Raw genomic sequence first — 25,665 nt, forward strand, 5'->3', positions numbered from 1 at the left:
TCGAGAGAAGCACGTCGATGCCAGACTCTCTGAGAATTTTCTCAATCAGACTTTCGCCGCGGAGCAATTCGTGGCGCTAACCTTGTTAAGGCGCGGCGCGGCGGGTCGGCCGCGCCGCGCTCGTGCTCGACTGCTGCGCCCTTCTGCTACCCCCCCCTTGGGCCGCGGTTATGGCTCGCGACTTAACCCCATTAATCCCCGAGCGAGCGGAGAGCAGAGGAAAGAAAGAGAGAGAGAGAGAGAGAGAGAAACATCTCGGCACGCCGCCGATTAATCGGGCGGCTCGCGCGAGAAATCGTCCTCGCGCAATCGCCCGCCTTCCCGCGCTCGAATTTTGTTATTAAAAAAATTATTTCGATGCTCAACAAGATACTACCTATTACGCTCGCGGTTGTTATTAGTCCCCGGCGAATAACATGTTATCCGCGAGCTGGCCTGTTTAACGCAGAGCTAATTTATCACGTGCACGGAAACGCGCAATAACAAATTGCAACCGGCGACTGCCAGTTTCTAAGGGCGAGCCGGCGGTGCGTGACGGGGCAAGATTTTTTATTCCGCCGTGCTTATTGCGGGTTGCAATTTGTAACTTGTAGTCGGGGCTCATCGGCCGCGACGTTAGTAGAACGAATAATAATATAATGTCGTACGCGACCGTTATTTACTACTTTCCGCCGAGGAAATTCGCGTAGCGACTGCAACAGAGTCACGAGTTGGACAAAATTATTGCCCCACGCGGCTCGCCGTAATGTTATGTATTAGCGTGTTGCTATGGCGGACGTAACCCGTGACGTATCACTTAAGGCGGAACGACCGTGCAATCGCGCGGGGACATCGATGCGACTTGCGACGGTTTTATGCACCAGCTGCGCGCGAGAACGGCAGACTTCGCGAGCGAGCGAGAGAGATATGTCGAGTGCCTCCGCGTTATTTCCGGACGCACCGCGTACGTTTTCCTGGCGAGCGAGGATCGTCACGTAATGCGTCCCGTCTCTCTCTCTCTCTCTCTCCTTCTCGCGCGCGCGCGTGGTCGCGTACCTGACCGTCCTCAAGCCCGGGAGCCGGCGTACTGATGAATGAAGTTACGTTACGAAACGCGGACGACGCATACATTCGCGCGCGCGCTACGCTACTCTACATCGCGAGCGAGCGTTTGTACTGACCTTCGAAGCGGTCGTGCTGCTTTCCGGCGTTCGCATGCAGAGTAGGTAGATTTTTTTGTTGAATCATAGATAGCAATTCTCCGCTCAGTGCGAGTGTAAGCGAGTCCGTCATGCTCTTCATTTTTTTTTTTTTTTTTTTTCTACGGAAGTTATCTCACGATTGTCGATCTTAATTAAGACACTTTGATTTACAGCCGCGCGGCTTTTCTCCTCCCTCTCTTGTCGTTGCAGTTCATCAATATCTGACATTAAGTATCCCGGTAATTAATACCCTCGGATTTAGAATTCTCGGAAGAACTCGTTGAGATCTAATTTTGTTACGTGTCGTTAAATTATTGTTGCCAACATCTGCGCTATGCAGAGCTCTCGGGTAACGTGAAAACTTAATGGCACGTCACGGAGCGTGAACGAGCCGGAGTTTTTTTTCTCTCTCTCCTCTCTCTCCTTCTCCTTTCCACGCGCGCGCCGCCGCCGCGCGATGCGGCCGACATTTATTTATGCGGACGTGCCGTGACGTTTCGAGGGAATAAAATTAGCGCGCAAACCGCGTTCGACGTTTACAATTTAATCGGCTAAACGACGCTCGCTCGCCCGGGCAATTCATCGCCCGCCCACCTAAGCATGTATCGCGCCGCATCTCGTGGCCGGAAATCGCCGCTTTAATTAAAACGCAAACTACTTCCGCGCGATGGACTCACCACCAAAATGCCCGCTTACATACACACGCTTCGGCGTGATAATACGAAGCTCTCCGTACGTTATTTCGTACGTTATTTCACGCGCATTACCGAGTTACAATTTAACGGGGGACGAACGGGGAGAGAAACGAGAGAGGCGGAGGAAAGGGGAAGCGAGGGAGATAGAGAATACACGGGCGTTTCCGGCCTGTTCCCGGCTTTCCAATATTCTTCTCGGCCGGGCCCGATTGGAGATCGAATTGTGTCCGTTAATTGAAATGATTAATTGTCTCACCTCCGCCGCTGTGCCCCCGGCGCGCCCGCGTCGCCCGCGCCCACGCCCGCGCCCGCGCCTCGCCCCGCCGCGCCACGCCGCGACGCGCCGCGCCTGATTGCTTATTTACAAATAGGAAATACGAAAATGTGCGGAATCGCGCGCGCCGGACGGGAGGAAGCGGGCCGAAGGATGGAAAGAGAGCGTTCGTGATTTCGCACGCGAGCGAGCGCGCATAAACGCGCCACGTGGAAGGGAGGTGTGTCCCATCTCTCTCTCTCTCTCTCTCTCTCTCTCTCTCTCTCTCTCTCTCTCTCTCCTCTTGTGCCACGTAGCAATATTGTAGGATATTACGAATTTGCTGTTTTCCGCGGCGGCCGAATTGAAACTGGGATTGTTAATTACTCGATGATTATCGCCGGAGTCGCGCCGGTCGCAATTACTTCGTCGAGAACGGCCGATACTCTATCCTCCCCCCGCTGACGAATCGTTTTTTTTATCGGTGTCCCCGGTATGGTTCAATCTTAACCCTCTCGCTCGTAAATTATCGCTGAACACGAGAAAGAGAGTATTCGAATCTCTCGTAAAGTCCGCTCAACGCGTCTGGCGATGAATAGTTACGTACTATATATGTACGCCTTTTAAATCTTTTCTTCACGTTACGTGAGACTCGTGACTGTTATTATGAAATAGGAAAGAATCATATGTCAAAGCTCATTTTAACAGACAGAAATTTTTAATAAGAATTTTATTTTAAGGATGCATGTGTCACATCTCAAAGCATTATTACCACAAGTATAAAAATTTCATAGGTTGTTCTATTATTACGTTTGAGTTTCTGTGTAAAATTTAAATGCGATTCTCTTATTGGCTTAAAAATTATTGATTTTTTTGTTTGTTCTTGATTTTTATGCAAAAAGTCGCGTTTTGCGGTAATTTATTTACAAATTTAATCCTCAAGATCCAATCATAAATATGTTGTCCAACCAATTTTTATGTATGGAAGTTTCTCTAAATTTTATCTGTAATTAAATTATACATTTCATTTTTTTTCCAAAAAGGAATACAGACATTTTCTAGAAACTCGACAGTATATTCATGAATTTTTAGAAATTTTTTGAATCACTTTAAATAAATGAAAAAGAGATTGGACGCGAGATACTTGAGCTGATGAGGTCGGATTCTTATTGTACCGTAAGGATTAATGAGGGAACTAGCGTTATGAATCAAATCATATTTTTGTGTATATATTAATAAAGCCCTAAATATTCAAAGGTGCAAAAGTTCATTTAAATCCGCCTACTCAATTAAAGATTACTTAGCTAAAAATGCAGCAAAATATGGTCATTTACGCTGCTTAAGCTGTTATAAGTTAAATTATTCGTTGTTTTGTTCTTTACAGTTGGTTTCACGATCAAAATTTGCGTATTTACGACCAAAATTTCTCATCTAAGAAGAAAAGAATAAAGCCTAAGAAGACTTAAGTTTTTTAATTTTAATAATTTTTAATTGATATTATATAGCTAAGCTATCCTTATTTCCTTAATTAAGTATGCTACCAATTAAGATATTGTACATGTAATCAAACATGTGAGCCTGTACTTGAACACTTGTGTTTTTTTATATTAAAATTTCATTGTAACTTTTCAATACCGTAAGATTAACAATAATACCGCATTTGGTATTTCATATTTCAATTAATTATATAATTAGATAATTTCATATCGCGAATCCTTACACAAATTTAATAATCTTGTCTCTGCATAGTCCGTTAGTGGGGCATTTACCTTGTTTTATTTATGAAAATAAAGCTGTTGTAAAATAAAGAACCACGTAGCAATGTGCGATCGTACACGAGGTTGTTTTGCTCTAAAGAGGATCGAACGAGATCTCCGCCCAATGTAGGGTCAACAATCTTAGTTAAACCTTCGTTGTCGACAAAGCTCGAAGCTTTAGCCTCGGAGGTGTTTAGATCGGGTTGAAATCCTTAGCCGGGCTCTGCTTCTCGTTGGAAACCTCATCGAGTACCCCCGAAGGGGGTTTACTCGTCCAATCGAGACGACGGGGCTCGCCGAAGTGGTCGGTTCTTGGTCAGCCAGCACCGACGGCGGCGGCGACGGCGGCTTGTGGATTGCGATTCGTCGATCGAGACGAGACGACAAGGCGAGAGCCAGCCGACGCGACGCGACGCGACGCGGCGCGACGCGGCTTTGCTCGGCTCGGCGCGGCGCGGCGCGGCACGGCACGGTGGCGGACCAATTGGAATGCAGAATCATACCGGAAATGCCGAGTAATGCACCAATCAGAATCTAGGAATAGTTAGAGGCTGCCGGATGATTAGGAATGCACGCAATAACCTCTGATTAATGTGATCGGTGTGTGCTATATGCTGTGTACCGTAGCGTCGGTCGGCAGCTCGCTCGCTCGCTCGCTCACGCTGCAACTCCATCCTTTGGCTTATGTGCAGCTTACATGCGCACCCCCGCTTTACCCCCTCCTCGTCACTCCTACCCCCGTGGCCGCGCAACCCTCAGTTGACCACCCCTGCACACAGCCTCTCGCGCGCGTTTGCACGCGCCTTACGCGCTCGCCCTCTCTCGCTCGTTTGCGCTATGTACAGTGCAGTGCCCGCCACCCCCTTGCAATCCTGCCGTAAGAGGCCCCGTATACGCATACTTCTGCGGGCCCTCTATATACATCGGTCCGGTCGCGTGTACGTATCGACCGTATACATATGTATAATACAATGTTCACGAGAGAGGTATAGCGGGTTTGTGGAAGAGCTTGCCGTCGGCCAGAGAACCCTCGCTACGCAGGCGGTGAGAGCAAGTGTGTGTGCGTGAGGGTGCGTGTTTGTGTGCGTACTACCCGCCAACCGACGGTATGAGAGGGGGGTGGGCGGGGGGCGGGTGGCTGGTTATGCATTTACATAAATACATAACGCGGGCGCGTACAATGTTAGTGCTATGCTGTCAATTCTACCCTTGCAGCGAGGCAATTCTGAGTTATGCCGGGATGCCGTAGCCTGTGACGGCCTTCCCTTCCTCCGCCATCTCCTCCGTTTCTCCTCTGCCTCCACCTCCTTCCTGCCTCGCTTGCCGCCGCACCCTTAGCCCGCGGTGTGCGTTTGCCGTCACTATATGCCCGGCCCTCCGATGCAACCGCGATGCATCGCATCATCTCTCGTGCAACGGTGGCGGCGGCACCCCTCGGGATCATGATTTCGGCGTCGCGTCGGCTCGTCTTTGAACCCTCTCCGCGAATCGGGATGTCTGGCTGATGCTCGCAATTTCTCGCTTCTCGCTTCTCGCATCGAAAGGTCCGATGAATCAGCACGGACAATCGTTGTAATTACTTTACTCTTGTTGTTCCTCATTTTTTACATTATTGCATCAATACTTGATATCGCTCGTGTATTTTTATGCGCGAAATCTCTGTCGCAATTCTTCCGAGTTTGCGGAAATATCTTCTTCGAAGCCCGGAGGATTAACATATAGATAGTTTCGCTAAAGGATCTAAAAATTTTGCTGGATGACATATTTGAAATAATTTTTTTTTTTTTTTTTTTGTTAAACTACATCAAAGTAATCATGTGGGATGTTTAAGCTGGTCGTTAGAATAACTTTTTGCAGCATTGCTCATCATACTTGAATGTCCTTCATAATTATTTTGATGGTCCAACAAAATTATTTTCGGATCTGCTAGCTTTCTGAATTTTTAGACACTCCAGCAGCAAAACCGTTCTTTCCGTGTATATGCATGCAGTGTGCTAAATTTGGCGGAGGAAAAAAAGAGACAAAATTTATATTTGATAATATCGCTGACGATTGAGCAGATTTTCTTCAACGGTTGCTGGAGAAGCGTGACTGAAGGACTTTTTCGAGTTTAACGCGATATTCCCGCGTATTTGCAAGGTTTACAGGAAAAGCTCTCTCCACGTCCCGTCGATACACAGGCGTCGATTCTGTCAAAACAAGCGCTGATTAAATCATAAAGTTGAAACACAGTAAGGGGAAATCTTTTAACGTCTCGCCCGGGGCATGGGCATCGGCAAGTTTTCCATTCTAATGAATTCTCGATACGCATTATTATCGACGACAATTGTTACGGAGGAGGCCGGGTATCGACCGTCGTCGCCGCCGCGAGGAGGGCCGAGCGGTCGCGAGATCGCGACAGAATTATAACTCTTGGAGTTATTCTTCTCTCGGAGTGCGCGAGCGCGCGCGCGAGGGCCGCGCTCTCTTATTTTGCGCGAAGGAATCCGATTAAATTTTATCTCTTCAATTAGCATCGGAATAATTAGCCGCGTCGGTAGCTCGCCCATAATAACCGGCCGAACAATGGCGTCGCGCATTTCTCCTCCCCGCCGCCCGTTTGTTTTTACGGGCATCGCGACGCAAGGCAAGGAACGTAAAATTAAAACTGCCTGCCCGGATCCTTTTTCGACCCGCTCTCGTGTCGATAAAGCACACCGCGTCCCCCTTTTCACGAGTATTTCGAGAGCGGCAGCAACTAAATTTATTCGATTTTCACTAATTACACGCTGTTATTCGCGACGAACTGTTTCTTCAATTAACTGACTTGTGCTTTATTTTTCTCTGTTGCAGGTGAGTACACGGAAATTTTTCGCAAGTATTTTAGACGACCATTGATCGATTGATCGATCGATTAATCATCAATCTACAGACGGCGTCACACAAGAGTGAGTGAGTTTATCCGACATAGTTTCTCGTTTCTTTTTTAACACAAATTCATATACGGAATAATGTCTCTGCATTTTTAGTAAAAGTTTAAGATAGCTTTCGCTAGTCAGACTGTATATATTTAAATGGATTTAAATAAGCGAAGATATCACTACGCGTTATCCACACTCTCGGCATCTATATTTGATATTACACAAATATTAATATGTGTCAAGGAAATATATATATTCATATATTCCCTGAAGGAATGTATGCCAAATGTATGTAGATTCGCGCGCGTCTCTGCTTCCGAAAATACGGAGTCTGTCTTTAATCGGGTAACTAGGTGGGTCATCCTCGGCACACCGGCGCGCGTTTTCCAAGACATATATCGAAACCAGTTCGAACTCTCATATGCTTTAATAATGAAGTGCGATCTCGCGAACGCTCAATATTAAACGACGCGGTGAGAGAGTGAGATGGTTTTAAGAATTTCAATTTTTCAGGGAACGCCCGTTTCTGCATCTCTACTCATAAACTATTCACCGCGCGGTGTCAGGGGGAGAAGGTGGGGGAGCGAAGAGGTTATATCTTAAAATATATTATATTTGTCTCGGCGCCGGTCAAAGGTCGCGAATAATTCCCACGATATTAACCTCGTTCCCGCCACCCTCGTTCCCAGATCGATGCAGCTTTTCGATTCTCTCTTGCGACACATTTGAGCGCGCTCGGTTTTCCCTTCCGCGTAAGGCGAAGCAAAAGGCGATCTCTCGAACTAAATCGGAAATAGCTGCCCAAGTATATACGGAATTATAAATGGCTGTCCCGCAATTAGAAAGAGGGTCGCAATTAGATCGCCAAATTCCGTCGCTTGACTTGATTCACGTAAATTTCACGCCAACGAAGAATTACTTTCCCCACGCGAAGGTCACGCCGCGAGTAGAATAATCCGAAGAAGAATGCTCGCCAGTTTTACGCGGAACGACTTATATTTTTGGAATATGGTTTTTGGTCGCAAGAAATTTTTTGACAAAATTGGAAAGTTACTACATTATTATAGGGGAGAGTTGCCGAGTGCGCACCTCATCACTATTTTATATTTTTATTTAATATAAACAACATTTAATGATAAAAATATAAAATAAATGAGAGTAATATAGACAAAAATTTAACAGGTTACATCTTGTATTGTGCGTGCTAACAACACTTTTAAATTCAACCGATGTTAATTTTTTACGTAGCTGATAATAATGTAATTCTGTAATTTTATACTAAATTTTTATATTTTCATAAAAGAAGCTTTATTATAGAATATTTTATATTTGTTATACATATTTGCAATTATAATATACATAAAGATTAAAATATTTTTATAAAATCTTTTTAACTCGTACGACCAGAAATTCTATTATAATAAATAATATTAATATAAAATAACTGATGTCTCTTATTAATCTTATATTAGAATTAAAATATCAATATTATGAATTAAAATATCAATTGTTAAATTAAATTCAAGTCAGTTTGATTTCCTTGCCTTTCATTATTTACTAATTATTAAATATTTGATCCTTTTTTCGATAAATTATTAATAAACAAATATTAGCTAATAATTTTTTATAACTGTAATTATTTTAAATTGTTTAACAAATTTAATTAAAAAGTAACTTAAGTAGTACGCATCCTTTTGGTAACTTTCCCCTAATAAGAAATTCCTTAAAAAAATAATCCAACTGCAGTTAAGTCGCTCTTAATCTCGTCGCATTCTTGTTTATATTTATATGACATAGGCTCCCCAATAATTTTGAACCAAAGGTCGCGGCCCTCATGTCTCGTCGCATCTCAAGAGACGGGGAATCCTATTCACATGTGCGCGAGACTAAGAAATCCTTATAAATCCCCGAGAAACGACCGTGACTACACGACCCTTAAATAGTTCTAGCAAAGAATCCCGTAATTCCCTGGTATATTCGCTCAGATTACCCTGTTCAGGAAGGAAAGATCGTTCGTCACCCGGTATACAGAGGGTCATAGCATTCGCGTCATCCATCTCGTGGAAGACGCGCCGTGAAGTCACATATGCGCACACATACATAAACCACACATATACACTCAAAGATAGCGGACACATACATGACTATCCTCCTTCTTTCCCCCGCTTCCTCCCCCTACCCCTCTCTCCCCCTTTCTCTCTCTCTGAAACAAATATAAAACATAAAATATATATTAATGTTCGCCGGTTTTCTTCGTAGCCTCCGCGGCGAGATAGCGAGCGAGCCGGGGAGCCCGGGAGAGAGAAATATTGTATGAATCATTTATCAGTCTGGCTGCGTCTGAGCGTAGCCGCCCGGCTACGTATAGTTTCGTTGTACATATATAAATGTGCTCGCACACGTGTGTGAGGATGTGTGCGTGTCTTCCTACGTATACGGGGTGTCTCGAGTGCCGTCCGATTTTCCCGGCGCGCGGCGAGACAGCGAGAATTTGATCGACCGTTTTGGCGTTAAGCGTCTCTCCGAGTATGGATACCGGTATCTTTAAACGTCCTCGAAATAATTAAGCTCCGGTCAGAATTTTATTTGGCGAGAGCGAGGTTTCGGTAGTATCTACTTACATCGATGATTAACCCGCTGAAATCTTCCACCGATCGTTTCAATCGCTTTTAAAATTGCAAAGGCAAAATTGATACTTGTTCTCGAAGCACAGTTTCACCCTCTTGGAGTTGCCACCTGCGGAATGAAAAATGTACGATTTCCGAGACACTCGGTAGAGACAGAGACCGGTCTCACGTATAATGACCTAATTTATGATGCTAGAACGAGAAGTGAGAAGGAGCTAATCCGAACGTATTTTACGCTCTCAAAATCAGACCGCCTTTTCTGCCCGTTCCGCCGTGTTTCTCCGATACTATTCGAGACACACGCCAGACCGTAGGAGCACCCTGTATGCACACACACGCACACGCCCACACACGCTCGAATATAAATATATACGCGAGCTATATACACGTATGCGCGCACGGGGTGGAAGGTAAAAAGTCGAGCGTCCCGGAAGAGAAATAAAGAGACTAGAGGGCTCTTCTCTCCTCCACTTTTTCTTTTCGCGTCTTCTTTCTTCCCTCCGCCGCCCTTCCGCCACCCCCTCCCCCCTCCCCCTGCCATCTCATTCTCTTTCGCCTCTCTTTCGCTCGCGCATTCGGGGTTTCCTGGCTGGAGGACTCGCAGCCTGGCAGCCACTTACCGAGAACTCAAATTGACTTTACGATGGCTTCCTGCCGTTCGTAAATAGCTTAGAACAAGTTTCGACCGTGCGTTCCTCCTCGTGCAATCCTCGTCAAACGTTCCACGTAAGGAGGGCGCGCCCTTCGCCCCTTCCCTCGTCAGGTGAAGACCTTCCACCGGCGGAGTCTGCCGTTATTTTTTCTGCTCGTTTGGACTTTGCCTTTCTCCTGCTCCTCCTCCTCCTTCTCCTTCTCCTTCTCCTTCTCCTGCTCCTCCTCCCTTTCTTCTATTTACGCGAGTTTCCAAACAGGAGAACGGACGAGACGGGGTATAGCAACTGCGCTTTCGCGAAAAATGCGAAACGAGCATACCGGCAGCCGCGACTTCTTTTACCTTTTACAGGGTGCTCGCCGAGGGATCGATAGTAAGATAGCATTCTTTAACTTTCTAATGCGCTTTGTGAAAGTTTCGCGTATATGTTTTTTTTGGTTGAGTAACTTTTTGAATTGCTGATCTATCAGCTCACTAGGAATAATATCGAAACATTTAACTTAGAAAAATTTAAATCGGATTAGATATGGAACTAGATAAAGTAAAAATTGAACGGATACGAGAAAGTGTCTCTTATACCAATGTAGATTAACTTCGATCTCGGTTTAACTTGCTTTCTTTTTCCTTGCTCTAGTTCCAAGATTTAGAAAAAGATTAAGAGTAAGTTAAATCAAAGTTAAAGTTAAGTGTACATAAACGGTTTCATAAACTTTAATCCGAGAATAGTAACCTAAGGTGTTTCTTACATTTCAACATCGGAAAAATGAAACTCACTGCAGATTTTTTTACTGATTCAAAATCTATATCTGTCTTTCCAAGACTCCGATATTTAATTTGTAAAATAGAAATAAGCTACAACTCATATATTCGTAGCATCGATTTGTTGAAACTAAATGGAATGTAGATAATCATTTATGTTCGATGATCATTTACGTTATAAAAAATTAAACATGATAAGAGTATAAAGTTTATAAATTTGTAATAATAATATGGACGAGATTCGAGGAAAAATATTACAAGCTATTAATAACTTTATAGTTTTACAGTATAAACAGCTTACATCATGTTTCTATAAATATTTATTTTTATTTTTATTGGAAAATACTTCATGTATAATTTTTATTATATTGATATAATATATCGAACAAATATAATAAAAATAAATTGTTAACAGTTTTGATGTACTTTTTCCGATTGTTTAATATTTTATTGGTTTCTCCTTACTCAGAAAATATTAATTAAATCAATATAACCTAAAGCCCTTAGATATTAATAAATTATAGAACAATCAATTAATGTACTGTATGTTAATAACAATGATTTTAAATTTTAAAATCATTGTTATGCAAAAAATGGGGTGATTATTGCCGGGTTAACAGCGAAAATTCGGGCGGAATTGCACCACTTGTCCGTCGTACTAGATATAAAAACACGGCGATTTGTCTCGAAGGAGAGCAAACTGGCGGATAAAGTAGGCGAGCCAACTCGCTTCTTTCTCGTCGATAATCGCAGAATTTCCAGTCGGGTGGGAAAATCGCGGACAGCTTCGCAGTTGCCGCCCGTCCTTACCCTCGGAAACGGCGGCGGCCTGCAGCAGCTCGGCCCCGAGTCTCGCCGGGGGACGACATTCGATAGAGGGGGAGGAGGAGGGTAAAAAAAAAGAGGACACGGGCAGCGAGCGCCGATAATACCGGGGCGGCGGCGGTGGCAACGGCAACGGCGGCGGGGTTGCGTTGCCGTTTGTTTGCGCGAGCGGGAAGGAGCGCCTGCCGAATCCCGGATACGGTATCGAAGCATCTCTCCCGGCACCGGTAGCGGCGCTTTATTGCGATTTTTATATTTCATCCCGTCGGGGTCCGGCCCGATCAAAAGCGCTCTGCAGTATGCATGCGGGGGGACACGGCTCGCCTTTCTCGTACCTGGCCGCGTGCGCACGCCCGCTCGCCGGTTAGAGATGCGAGGCGGAGAGAGAAAAAAAGGAAGCGTGTAGAATCGGGGAGGGTGAGTGGGGGTGGTGGACGAGTGGGTGCTCGAGGAGAGTGGGAGAGCGAGCCGAGTTTATTGTATTTTGGGAAGGTAAAAAAAAAAAGGAAAAATTTGCGATGCGAAAAAGAGAGGGTGATGGGAAATAGGGTTAAGCGAGAAAACGAGACGTGTATTACACGAAATCGCGTATTTCTGAAAAGCGTTACATTACGTAAAGCGCGCAATCGTGAGAACGGTGCGTGCAAAATACCTCGTCCGTCGCACATTCCTTCCTACAGTCGATTTTTTTCGAGATAAAAGTACATGTACGAGGGAAAATTTTGTCTCCTGCAGATTTTTAATTTACAATATTAATTTGCATTTCGTAAAACTAAATCGCGAATTACAAATTACAGTTTTGTCCAATTAAAGTTTAGATGAGATTTGTATTTACTTGACTCGTCCATTCCGAATGGGCATTTGTGATATAATAAATTTTATTTATTAAAATTATTTTATATATATAATGCGTAATATAATTTTTTGCAATTTACATACATTATATCGATCTCCTTTCTTTCTTTTTTTTATTAGAAAACAATGTGGGAATACTCACTCTGCGTATTCATGTCGAAAAAAAGCAGAGCGAGGGGCAGCACCAATTTTTCACTCCCGAATAAAATTATTATCGACGAATGAGTAAGTGGCTCGCAGGTTGCCCCCCGGGTTGCCGGCGGGGGGGAGGGGAGACAGAGGGGGGTGACCGTCGAGGGGGTGGTTGCGATGGATAACGCGGCCGGAAAAGCGCAGCGGCCCGAAGAAAGAAAGGGAAGGGACGCGCGAGGGATAGACAGGGGAGGAGAGCGGACCTGGCTATTTTTAATATTTAAAATTTAATTTACAAAATGCCACTGCCCGCCCTCGCCTACCCCTCTAGCACCCCCTTCACCCCCTCCCCCCTCTTACCGTTCGAACTCGTGCACACCTGTATGCGCGTGTTCGCCCACGTCGTTACACACCTGCACGAGACGGCGCCGCGTCGATTATCGATACTCTGCGAGACCGCGTACCTTTCTTCTCGCCATCTCGATCTCGTCCTTCTCTCGGTTGTTGCACCTCGCGGTCGTTCCCGGACGTAAGTCCCACTCCTCTCGAATTCTACGCAGCGTTGTAAATAAAATACGTTGTCAAATTTCTCAATCGCATTAGTCTTTTTTACGGTGAACGTTTTGATCAGTCCAAGCAATCGAGACACCTTTTTTTAACGAAAAAATTTTTTAATTTACCAAACGCTATATATTTCTGTAAAATCTGCATAATTATTTTATTTTCTCACAAATGGAAATTCTATTATACACAGTCCAGAAGTTAATTTTATTATGTGAAGATTTCCTCATGTGTTTTCACTCTTAAAGTTTCTCGTTTTCCGGAAGAATCTTGCTTTCAATGGCGTGAAGACTACAAAAGGAGGGTGTATGAAAATGGCTAAAATTGGCACCGAGCAAAAACCTAAAATATTTATTTCAGTGTTTTTTGATGAAAAAGAAAATTAATATTTATAATACCAGGAAAATTGCTGATAACAATAAAATGTTACATAAAATACGTAATTCATACGTGACATGTTGCAATTTTCTTTATTTTTATTTGATCTGACTTGTATATATTTTAGTATATATGATTTATGACCGTTTTCAGATGCATTTTGCATACAAACTTATACACAACAGATATTTTCAATAAAGAAATATTAAATTTTTTAAAATCACTTTTTGTCTATTCTAGGACTAACGATGAAGATCGTGGTGATTACTGGTTTTATTTTTTTTTGTATTTTACTTTTTTTGTTTTTTAATTTCTTTTAATTTTGATGCATTTTTGTCCATTTTTCTTTATTCTTTTAGTATCAAACATTTTTTATTATATTTTTTATTTTACAATAAAATAAAAAATATAATATACTATGTAATGTACTATAATATTGTAATACTTTAATACTTTAATAATAATATACATAATAAATAAAATAAAAAATGTTTGATACAAAAAAAAATAACAAAAATAGAAAAAAAATTGCATAAAAATTGAAAACTAATTAAAAAGCAAAAAAATACAAAATACAAAAAAGTGAGATTAGTAATCACCACGTTTTTGCTGTTGGTCCTACATTAGTCGAAGATTGATTTAAAAACGTTTAATATTTTTTCGTTAAAAACGTCTGTTGTGTACAGTTAGGTCTGTATGCAAAATGCACAGCAAATAAGCGTAAATATATATATATATATTTTTTTTAAATGTGTACATTTTTGCTTTAAAATATATACATTTACGATTATTTCAGGTGCATTTTGCATACAGACCTAACTGTACGCAACAGATATTTTTAATAAAGAAATATTCAATGTTTTTAAATCATTCTTCAACAAGTATGATCATACAAAAATAAAGAAAATTGAATCATAACGTCACGTATGCGTTACGTATGTATTTTTGTATGACAATTTATTGTTATCAGCAATTTTTCCGTACTTCCCGACATTATAAATGTTATTTTTCTCTTTTATATACATCGAAAAACAACTTATGAAATTAACTTTTTAGGTTTCTGCTCGGGACAAATTTTGGCTATTTTCACCTTCCTTTCGGAGAAACTTTTATGTAATTAAAATTGAACGCTTTATAATTTCTATATAACTTGTAGCTAACTTTGATGTTGTGACAATTGTTAGATGAAACTTTGATGACTTATCGTCTTATGTATAAAAATAAATTTTTTTTACTTAAAATTAATTATCTTTTGTATTATCCAATATGTGGTTATAAGAACTTTTATTATAAACTTTTAATATTTAAATTAAATATGTATTAAAATATTTTTTCATTAAACTAAAATATTCATATATACACATCCATACGTAACGGTACCACGTGAAGGTACGATAAAATTTTACAAGGTCTCAGGAACTTCGGTAATGTCCCTATAACGCGTGGCGAATGCTTTCAACCTCTTTCGATCGCACGCGTGTCAAGCGGCGTCTGTGCGTGTAATTACGCGGATTAAAAGGCGATTCTCTTATTACCGGACTAGGTAATGATTTGAAGTTTTACGACGTAGAGCGCGTTGTGTACACACGAGAGCAAAGGAGTAAGGGCGATGCGGCTCGCGCCGTTCTCTTCTCATCAGACCGTAAAGAAAGCCCGGAATGCGCGATCATTCGCGCACAACGTTGTTTTCGCGGCCGTCGTCTTCGTCGTCGTCTTCGTCGTCGTCGTCGTCGTTGTCGTCGTCGCCGCCGCCGCCACCGCCGCCGCCGCTGCCGCTGCCGCCGTCACCCTCGTCCTCGTTGTCGTTACTGCCGTTCCGCGTTATGACAATTTTACTTTTATCGATCGTTCCGAGCGGACGTCGTTGTATCTCCCTTTTCACCCCTTCCCCGCACCCTTTCCTTTCGTCCGTTCCTCTCTTTCTCTTTCTCTCTCTCTGTCTCACTCATCCTCGGCCAGTCTCTCTTCTTTCTCGCTCGTTCGCTCTCACGAAGTCTGCTCGCTCGCTTTCTGTTTACAGTGCTCGTCGTGTAAGGGAGATACCGGGGTGCGCCTCGTCGAAACTTAAGCGGTCGTGTACCTTAGGTATACGCGGCCTCGCGTGTACCTACATAATACGACGTAAGTTACGACGCGCCATGTAACTTTGGCACTTTGGACAATGGCTGCTTCTCTCTCTCCACCCACACCTCCTGCCACCCCGTTCGTCCCCCTTCAAATGCCTCCCTCTCCTCCTCCCCTTGTATCCGCCGACCCTGTCGACATCGCGCCGCCGTATACCACGAGAGAGACAGAAACAGAGAGAGGGAGAGAGGAAGCGGTACAATCAGGCACTAAATACTCGTTGGCGTATCGCGCCTAGGCGCCCAGACCTAGCGCAACCAGCCAACCGGGCGCACTAATGGTAGCTGCCGTCTACTATATAATGTCCGCGACCGTGATAGTAATAATACGCAGCGAGGGCGGGTACAGTGCGTCTCGAAAGTATCGCAACCACTGTTCAAGTTGGTATACTCCAGTCTCAAAATCTCGATATAGTTGACAAAGTTCCCCGGCTGCCTGTCTCCGGAAGTCGGGCGAGTTCCCGATACTTTTCAATGGGGAGCTTCGCGAAACGGCGGCACGTGAAGGATCCGAGAATACAGCGCGACTCCGTTACCGCGAGAATCGATCGCGGTGTCTCTCGATCGTCGAGCGACCTTCCAGTTCGTACGTTGTTAACTTAGTTGATTCCGGGACGTTAATTACTCGATAAGGCGAGACGCAGGCTCGATATTGTTCGCTAACGATGTTAATATTCGTCTGATCGCTTTTTAATCGAGTTGGAGATTTCATGATAAGCATGAAATTAACGCGTAGTACGTTTCTTAGAGAGCATCCCGAAGTGCACCCTGAAATATACGGTTACGCTGATACACGTCTCGATCCTAGGTATCGAATTAAGGCCGAAGAGCACTATGACGTGCTAGCTTTGATCATCTCGCGCTACTTTACCCAAACGCGATCCCAAAAGATCAACAAGCGCATGTATCAATGGAAGCCCGTCTAACTTTCGCACGAGCGTTTGGTGGAAGAAGGAAGGGGGCGATCGCCTGCGCGGTCTCTCCACAATTCGCACGTGAAATCGATTCTCGATTGTACCGCTCGAACTCGATGCTACGCAGGCGGCGGCCGCCACGCAGGTAATTCGAACGTGACGGAGATCGGCGATGACGGTGACGGCAAGAGAGAGAGAGAGAGAGAGAGAGAGAGAGAGAGAATTGGTCGCCAGGGTGCGCGAGGCTTGGGGTCGGGGGTCCACCCCCTCCCTCCCCCGGTCCTGTCCGGTCCGATCCGGTACGGTTCGGGGGTGGCTCACCTCAAACGAGCGACGTATCTCTAATCCAACACCATAGAACTGACCAGTGCTATTTAGCCTGCATTGTATCGGATAAAGGGAGTGCCGTGTAGCACCACCATAGTAACACCATGCCCTCTGTCGATCTCTACCGAGTATTCGCCCCCTGCGCCAGGGTCCTGACCGAGCCTGTGAACCCTTTTCCCTTCGCAACCCCTTCTTGGTCTTTCTCTCGCGCCCTTTCTATCTTTCTCTCTCCCTTGCCCTCCCTCATCCCGAATATCCCTTCTCTTTCTCTCTCTTACTCCGCCAAACAGCCTTGTCCTCCACGTCGGCCGTCGGCCGTCGGCCGTCGTTCTCTCCCCCGCGCGCTCGTTCTCTCCGTTCTCTTCACCGTCCACCCTCACCCCCGTGGAATCAATTGCGGTCGCCATGACTACCGTAATGGAGATCCAGGACCAGGAGGGTGCCTTTTCCACGGGAGGTTGACCAAAGCGTATCGCGTAGTGCCTACACGTCAGGGTGAAATCAAAGACCGAGCTCGAAACCGCTAACGCCAACGAGCAGCCTCGTTGCGGCAGGCGAGAGAAGAGGGCTTTCTCACTCGCGCTCTCTCTCTCTCTCTCTCTATTCCTCCTTCTCTCTCCTCCCTCGCCAACGTGCCCTCAACCTGTCGTCCACCCTCTCGTTATGCTCGATCTACCGGAGGATCAATCCCGATGAGCTGACAATCCTCAATCGCTGTTCGCGAGCAAGTGAACGATCAAGCGAGTGAATTTGCGCCCGCGGCTCGCGTCTCGATAACCAAACCGATCAATTACTTCGATCTCAACTCTCCCCCTCGTTAAGCGCGTAACATCCAATGTGGTTTTACGCGAGCTTGCAAAAATGGGGGAAGAATGGCTCTTATTATTCTCTTCCGTAGATTATAACCAATGACCGATCTTTAGTCCCTTCGATTTTTTTGTTTAGTCTCGTGCATTTCTCAAACGTACAAAGCGCTTTCATCACTTTTGAATTTAGGATTTATTTGTCGCATAAGCAAAATTTATCGCATAAATAATTCATATGGATAATTTTCAAGATTAGTCCCCGGCAGTTGTATTTTTAAACGAGTACTGATTGAGGCGAATTTCTAAAGCACTACTCATTAGAAGCAGGCTAAATCAACCGAGCAAATTTACTTTGCGGTAGAATCGCGAGAAGGAATAGCGGGTATAATAAAGGTCGAACGTAATAGGTCTCAGTGGGAGCACAAATAATATTACAGTCACGAAGCGTGTATATTTAGTTTACGATATATAAATGGTGAGACGATAAAAATTTGCAAAGTGCTTAAGGGACATGACCTAGATTTTTTCATCACGCTTTGGTCTATTTATCAATTTTTGTTATATCAGAAAATGTATTTTTTATATATAGAAATTAATTATTGGTGATCTTTTTTTCAATATCTTTCTAATTTTATCGACATTTTCAATATTTAACTTTTTATTCTCGAATCCAGAATTAAATTATAAGATACGTTGCATCACTTATTTATATCCAAAAATTGTATTGTTTATAAAAATTGAAATATATTGGAAAATTATTTTTCGCGCTTTCGTAAATAATAAAAAATCTCGAGTTGGAAATAAGTGGTTTAATTTTTGAATGTAAACAGCTTTCATAAATAATATGGTTTAAATTAAATATCCTACATTACGTATATATGTTTTATGTAACGTAATACATATTTATTTATATACAAAGTTGAAACATATTTATAATATAAAAAAAAACTGTTGGTAGCAATACGCTCGCAAAGCTGTCGCGATTAAAAAAATAAAGCAAACGTGTCGAAGAATGACGGAGTAACAGAGCTGCGGAAGACTGCCATTAGTCTCTCTATAGTCACGAGACCATAAACGGAAGGAGTAGTCATAATTTTCATGCCGTCCTCCGCGTGTCGACCTTACGTATCACTTTGACAGAAATTCTAACGAAGTCGTACACGCATACGTAAGCCAGATCGCGTCCCGTTGACGGCCGGAGAAACGAGCTCGGGAAATCCTCGGCCATCCTGATCGAAGGGAGAGAAGGCATTCGGGGGGAGAAGACGTACGTGTATTAATACCCTTCTGCCTGTCTATCCCGCTCGGCCGCAACGCGAGGCGGCTTTATGCACGTACGATACGTAACACGTAGCACGGGGAGCGAAAGGGTGGTTCGGATCACGCGATCGGAACCGGCAGTAGCAGTATCAACCCTTTTCTCTGAAATCAAATTCAAGCCACCCTGCCTGCTGCTCGCCGCTTCTCTCTCTCTTTCTTTCTCATCTACCCTCTGCTCTACTCTATCGCGCGAGTTTCCTGCCCTCGTCGTCTCCTCGCCCACGCCAACCCTGTCCACCGTTCCTTCGTTCGTTCGTTCGTTCGTTCGTTCGTTCGTTCGTTCGTTCGTTCGTTCGTTCGACCAGCCTAGATGTAATTACATAATGGTTTTATGTAGAGACCCCTCGCCCCCGTCCGACCGCCACCTCTCCACTCCCACCGTTCCCCTCTTACCGTTTTCTCCCCCTTACGTTCCTTCCCTACCTCTTTCTCGGCCGCCGCGTAACCGTGCAAATAGGTATCCCCGCGGTCTATCAATATTGCACGCTTGCTTACGCCGACCGAGGGGGGTGAATGCGAAGGGTGTGTGTGCGCGCGGAAGGGTGGCCAACAGGCGGTGGCGGTGGCGGTGACGGCGACAACGGCGGCAACGACATCGACGATGACGGTAGTGTAGTAGCGTCCTCGTTAAAAAAAAAAAAACCTGTTATTACTCGCCTAGATTTCCGGCGATCGGAAAATGTGCTCGTCTCCGCCCGAAGATAACACCGGGGATGGTAAAGGGATGCGAAAGAGCCGGGAGAGGAGGAGGAGGAGGAGGTGGACAGGCGGCGCGGTCGTTGTGGACGTCGCAACGCCGTTTTTTGCTTCCTTATCGGCTAATTAAAAGATTTACGCGGGCCCCGCGCGGATCATCCATCCCCCTCTCCTCTCTCTCTCTCTTTCTCTCTTTCGTCTCACTTCTCGATCCCTCGCCCCTCTCCCTTTTTATCTTGTTCTTTTTTACGCGTTGCAATAGTAACGATTGTGAAGAGCGGACGACGGCGCGGCGGCGACGATGATGACGACGGGTACCGCGGCGCACAGCACCGGCGTGTACATAATTCAAGAAGAGAGACGAAAGAGAGATGCGCGGCCGAGAGGGAGAGAGGAGAGAGGAGAGTACGAGCGACGGAAGTAGGGTGGGAGAGAGGACCCTTCCTCTCCCGGGGTGGCGAAAGGGTTAAAACATAGGGGCCGATGAAAAATTCAGGGGGATTTCAGTGGCTAAAAAACATTGTTTAGTCCCCTTCCTCTCCTCCCAGCGCATTCGCTCGACTCTCCCCCTTCCCTCGCGCCGCCGTCCTCACGGTAGCACGCTCGGCCGAGCTCGTGGTTCATCTATTATTTCCGCGACACCGGGTAGACGCGCCGCACGAAACGCGTGTCCGGCTTGCTACCGTCCTCCTCCACTGTTGCCTCCCGATCCTCTTGAAGCTCTCTCTCTCTCTCCTCCTCCTCCCGTTTCTCTCGCGCTGCCTCGTTCGTCTCGATCGCGTGTACGCGCGCGCCTTTGTCGCGTGAACACGCGGCCGTTTTCCGCTCTCCACGGGAGAAAAAGCGGAAAAGTCCCGAGGGCGCATCGAACCGTCCGGGAAGTCGCGCATTCGAAACGCGCGGCGATAGAAATAAAAGTCCTGTCTTGTCTCTCTTTCTCTTTCTCTCTCTCGCTCTTTCTCCCGATGCCAGAGATTTTGCGTTTTACCCTTTACGCTGGGAGATAATTTTGAAAAACGCCACGACGTTCTATGCGTTTTGCTCTGATTTCCACATCGCGTTTCCCGAGATAATGGTCACTTTCCGTCATTTCCAGCGTTTCGCTTGATTAACCGCACGAACGGTGTTAGCAGCGAGTAAATCCGCGCGTATTATTATTAGCATCATTATTTATTTCATGCGAAGGAATCCGATATTACTGTTTATTATTAGAAGTATTCCCTGATTACGTCAAGTTTATCCGAAGCGTTCGGGAGTCAGCTACCTAAACTAGATCGAATTCTTCAGAAACGGAGCCGACAGCACTTTGTTAATTTCTACAGAGTTTGATCTAGTTAAGATAGTCGGCATTCCGCAGCGCGAAGTTTACGGAGCGTTGATCGGTCGAGTATTGAAATCGTCCTGAAAACAACGAAAGCCGCGCTTTTTTCGACGGACGTGCTGTTTGTGATAAATGGAATAATATCTGCGACATCACGCTAACGGGTTCTGTTTTCGAGCTGCTTTTTATTTTTCAGTTTACGGATTGCGCAACATTTTTCAAACACATCGCATAAGTCCGTTACGACTTCCATAAATAAAGAGCTCTCATAAATAATTATAAAATAATGAATCTGAAAACTTTAGATGAATCAATTTTAAATTATAAAGTTAAATTCATTTATTAAGACTCGTTTTAAGTATTACGTTGTACTCGACGTAAGTTTTTGAAACGATAATGTAATCTTATTAAAAGAAATCATTTTGTTTTTCTGAAATTATTTATTTTTGCACAAAAAATTCCTTATGTATTGTGTCCATTTTTACAAATACGTTAAAATTTGTTAATATTTACACTTTAAATAAACCGTATACATATGAAAGTTGTGCTTACATTATTTTATTTTTATTAAATAATACATTTTTATTTACTTTATTTGTTATCATTTTTTATTCCTGTAAACGAAGACTAATGACAAAATCGTAATTTTGTACACAAGTACTTCAAATATTCAAGATAATTTTGTAAAATTTCATTAATTTCATAAATTTTGAATTTAGTTGTTCTGGAAATGAATAAATAAATAATTTATGTATAGAACAGATCTAATATCTGCATGGTAATGAAATTTTACATCATCTCAAAATTATCTTGAATACTTAAAGTATTTTATAAAAAATTCCCATTTTTGTCATAATTTTCTTAATACATCATTTCCATTAGAGCATATTATTACTTGTTATTAAAATAATTTTTGGGATAGAAAATTGCCATCAAATTTTTTGTATTGCTTTTAAACATAATATAGAATAACCTAAAATTTTTTTGTACAATTTTGAAAATACATCCTTAACCACAAATATTTCTGCTTTTAATCTTTCTCTAACGTCAGCAGGCTGTTAGAGAAGTTCTCGTCGAGCGCGCACCTCCGAACCCTCGTGAAACGTCCCTGCGGTACGTTTCCAATGAAATTGAGTCGATAATTCGAGCCGAGTCATCCTTGGGCCGCGTTAACACCCTCGCGAAAGGGGAGACGAGTCACCGTGGGGAGTCGGTCGAAGAAACGAAACGGGGCAGGAAATGAAAATTAGGACACCTCTCGAGGTGTCCGTGAATTCGAGTTCTCTGATGGACGGCGATCGATGCCCGGTTGCCGGTTTTCTCGTCCTCTCTCTCTCTCTTTCTCTCTTCCTCCTAGGTGGAAAAGTTTCGATCCGTGCACGCGAGTAAACACGCCGCGTGGAATTTATCGCCGTCCCGAATTCGCGCGCAGTCCGATAAACCGAATGATTTACTCGTAACGCTTCGAAATCTCTCGTCATCGGATGAATACGCGACCGAATAAAATGGTATCGCATCCTAGAATCGAAAAGATCGTCTAAACCGCGCGCGTGAAATAACTTCGATAACGGCAAAATAATTCTCTATACAAATATAAGATAAAAGATACGGATAAACGATACGGGGAGCGACTCGCGAGAGATTACTCCACGCCTCATTGTATTCGCAGATTCCTCGACAGATTTTTGTTATCAATAAAGATAACTGGCACTCTATTTTATCAATAGTTAATTTCTAAGTTTACATTACGCCTGCCATATGCCATTCGTTAGAGGCGCGTGAAAAGGCTTGCGTTTCGATTATTTCAAGATACCCTCGAGGACGTCGAAGTTACGGATCGATTTTGCAAATGGCAATATGCTCCAGAAATGGCGAAGAATATGACACGCGCGCGACGTCAGCGCATCCCTCACGCTAACAGGAGGGACTCGTAAAGGCTCGCGCCCGGCGGACGCGCGTCCTTAAGGGATTGAGAGAGGGCCGTAAATAAAAGGAGCACATAAGAAGGGGGCGGGGCGGGGCGGCGGCGGACGTTATTTATCGTTCGGCCGTGGCTTCTAAAATTAGGCGAAAGCACAAGTAAGTCGGAATCGATACCGCAAAGCGAGAGCGAGAGAGAGAGACAGTGGCGGCGACGCCGAGGTCGGTGGTGGCGGCGGCGACCGCGGGGTTGTTTCGCGGGGGCGCGATACACAGGGAAGGTCGGAGAGTAAGCAACAACGAACGGAGGCGGCGGCGGCGGCGGCGGCGGGCCGCCCTGCCGCCCAACTAAATTAATCTAAGTAATTCATGTCGAAGTTTGTTCCGCCGCCCTGGCACACGTGTGTATAGGTGCGCGTAGTTGTGTATGTACGAGCGGGACGCATACAGCTGCGCTTTACTCGCACAAATCCGTCGGTGCCTGCGTAAGTACGGACGTTTCACCCCTTTCGTCCCCTCGCTCGCGTCGAGTATTTCGTTTGTGCCCGATAAGTATTGATAGAATATCGGAAGTTTGCGCGAGAATGCGAGGAGTAAATGGCTATGCGATATCCCCCATGTGCTTCTTCGTCATTCCCTGTTATTTCATTTCAGCGAGCGGGCGAGCGCCACCTTTACTCTCTCATAAACGTTAGTGGGCGATATTTTTGACGTTTTCAAAAAATCGTTTCGTTAAAATTATTGAACCTGCCCACACACACACACACATATTCATGAGGCTTTCGATATTTCGCACATTTTTTTCTGTCTTTGAAATAGTTTATATAAATGCAAAGTTTATTCGCAGAAAAATATTTAATATCAAATCAACAATCGTTGTTCTCGTATACGTATAAGCAAGAATTTAAATGCTTCTGAAGGAAAAAAATAAATACGCATTTATATTTTTTATGCGTTAAATAAAATTAAATTGATGGGTGTAATTTTTTTACTTTTTACACGCTTAGACGTGTATCAGTATTAAATCATACGTCTAAACGTATACAAAAGTACACGCACATAAAAAGCAACAACATAATTTTACGCACAAAAATACACACTTGGACTTTACGATGTATGGTACCTGAGAGCGAGTCGTCGCGAGCGATTAGTACCGTGCGAGTAAATAACAACAAATGAACGATAGGTTACTCACCTCTCTGCCCGGTCGCGTTTCCCGACGCTGACCAAGCCTCTGCTGCTCCTTCTCGGAATCCTTCGCAGCGCTGCTTCTCCGTAGCACTCACACGCGCGCGCTTGTTATCAAAACGCAACGAATAACGCGTAACGTTAAACGCGATTCGCGAGCGGTTCGCTACGCTGCGTCTCCGTGGCGTTCCGTTGGCGGGAAAGAGCGTCGCGAGCGCATGACGTCAACGTCACTATCGCAACTTCGATTTATCGCGCGAGTCGAGCGAGGGTTAAGAGGCCGAGATCGAGACGATCGATCGAGACGTCCATGCTTCCGTGCGCGCACAAGGTGTTTTTAATGCGTACTGTAACGCGCGCTGACGCATGCATATATAGAAAGTAAAGGTCAACTGCGTCGATTCGGCATCTCACCTCTAACTTGACTCGCATCGTGTCGCGGCGGTAAATCGGAGTGAAGTTGCCGACGTGACGCTACGTCATCCGCGTCATCCGCTACCGACGCTCCTTTCCGCCAACGGAACGCCACGGAGACGCAGGGCAGCGAAGCGCTCTCGAATCGCGTTTAATCGGGAATATTACTTACGGCCCGCACAATTGGTTCTGCATTCGTTGTGTTTCGGTAATAAGCGCGCGCGCGGGTGAAATCGCGTGCGACAGCTGTGTGAAGAAGCAGCGCTGCGAAGGATTCCGAGAGAACAACAACAGAGGCTTGGTCGGCGTAGGGCAGTGCGACTGGGCAGAGGGGTGAGTAATCTACCGCTTATTTGTTGTCATTTACTCGCTCGCAACGCACTCGCGTCGCGTGTCTCGTGTCCCGTCGATTGTTTCTTCCGTCACCGCTGCGCGCTGTCCAAAATTTGGGCTTACAATTGAACTACATATATCGATGTTCATGCTGCCCTTTCCTAACCTCGCTCTTGTCTCGTAGCGCGCGACTCAGTCTCAGAGATGACGTCACATTGCAAATCCAAGTGTGTATTTTTGTTTATAAAATTATGAAGTCACTTTTTATGCATTTCTGTGCGCATAATTTTTTCCATGTGCTTAGACGTGTAACTGATACACGTCTGAGCGTTCAACAAGTACAAAAATTACACACATAAATTTAATTTAATGTATTAAAAATGCAAATGCGTAAAAAGTGACTACACATTTTACACCCTTGGATTTACAGTGCGGACAGAGCTTGCTTACATAAAGGAAATTTCGTACAGTTTCATTACAAGAAAAGTATATTCATTTTCATTTAACAATAATTTTCATGAGTTGAGAGGAAAAAAAATACCAGATAGGAAATATAACTTCAAATCAAATATTACAATTTTTTTATTATTATTAAAACGATTTATTGTGCTTTTTTGTGCCTTAACGATCTAGATTTTAGTGTTGATATTTCTTGCGTGATTTTATTTACATTTTTCAAGTTCACAAAACACTGCGCGCCGAATAAATATTCGGTCTTTAAAACACAG

General features: G+C 44.3%; 1 protein-coding gene across 5 annotated transcripts in view; it reads left to right on the forward strand.

The window, feature by feature from the left end:
* The window catches only part of LOC105196084 (protein bric-a-brac 2), a 354,868-nt gene that overhangs the window by 175,915 nt on the left and 153,288 nt on the right, over positions 1-25,665 (forward strand). The window contains exon 2 of one of the 5 annotated variants that reach the window (XM_039458673.1): positions 6,719-8,140. The exons of the other annotated variants lie outside the window; for them this stretch is intronic. Coding sequence (XP_039314607.1) covers positions 6,719-6,763 — 45 coding nt within the window. The 3' untranslated portion in view covers positions 6,764-8,140. Of the gene's footprint in view, positions 1-6,718; positions 8,141-25,665 lie in introns of those variants that run through there. 5 annotated transcript variants of the gene reach the window in all.

The sequence above is a fragment of the Solenopsis invicta genome, chromosome 16 (assembly GCF_016802725.1).
Source record: "Solenopsis invicta isolate M01_SB chromosome 16, UNIL_Sinv_3.0, whole genome shotgun sequence".
In the NCBI taxonomy this organism is placed as follows: domain Eukaryota; kingdom Metazoa; phylum Arthropoda; class Insecta; order Hymenoptera; family Formicidae; genus Solenopsis; species Solenopsis invicta.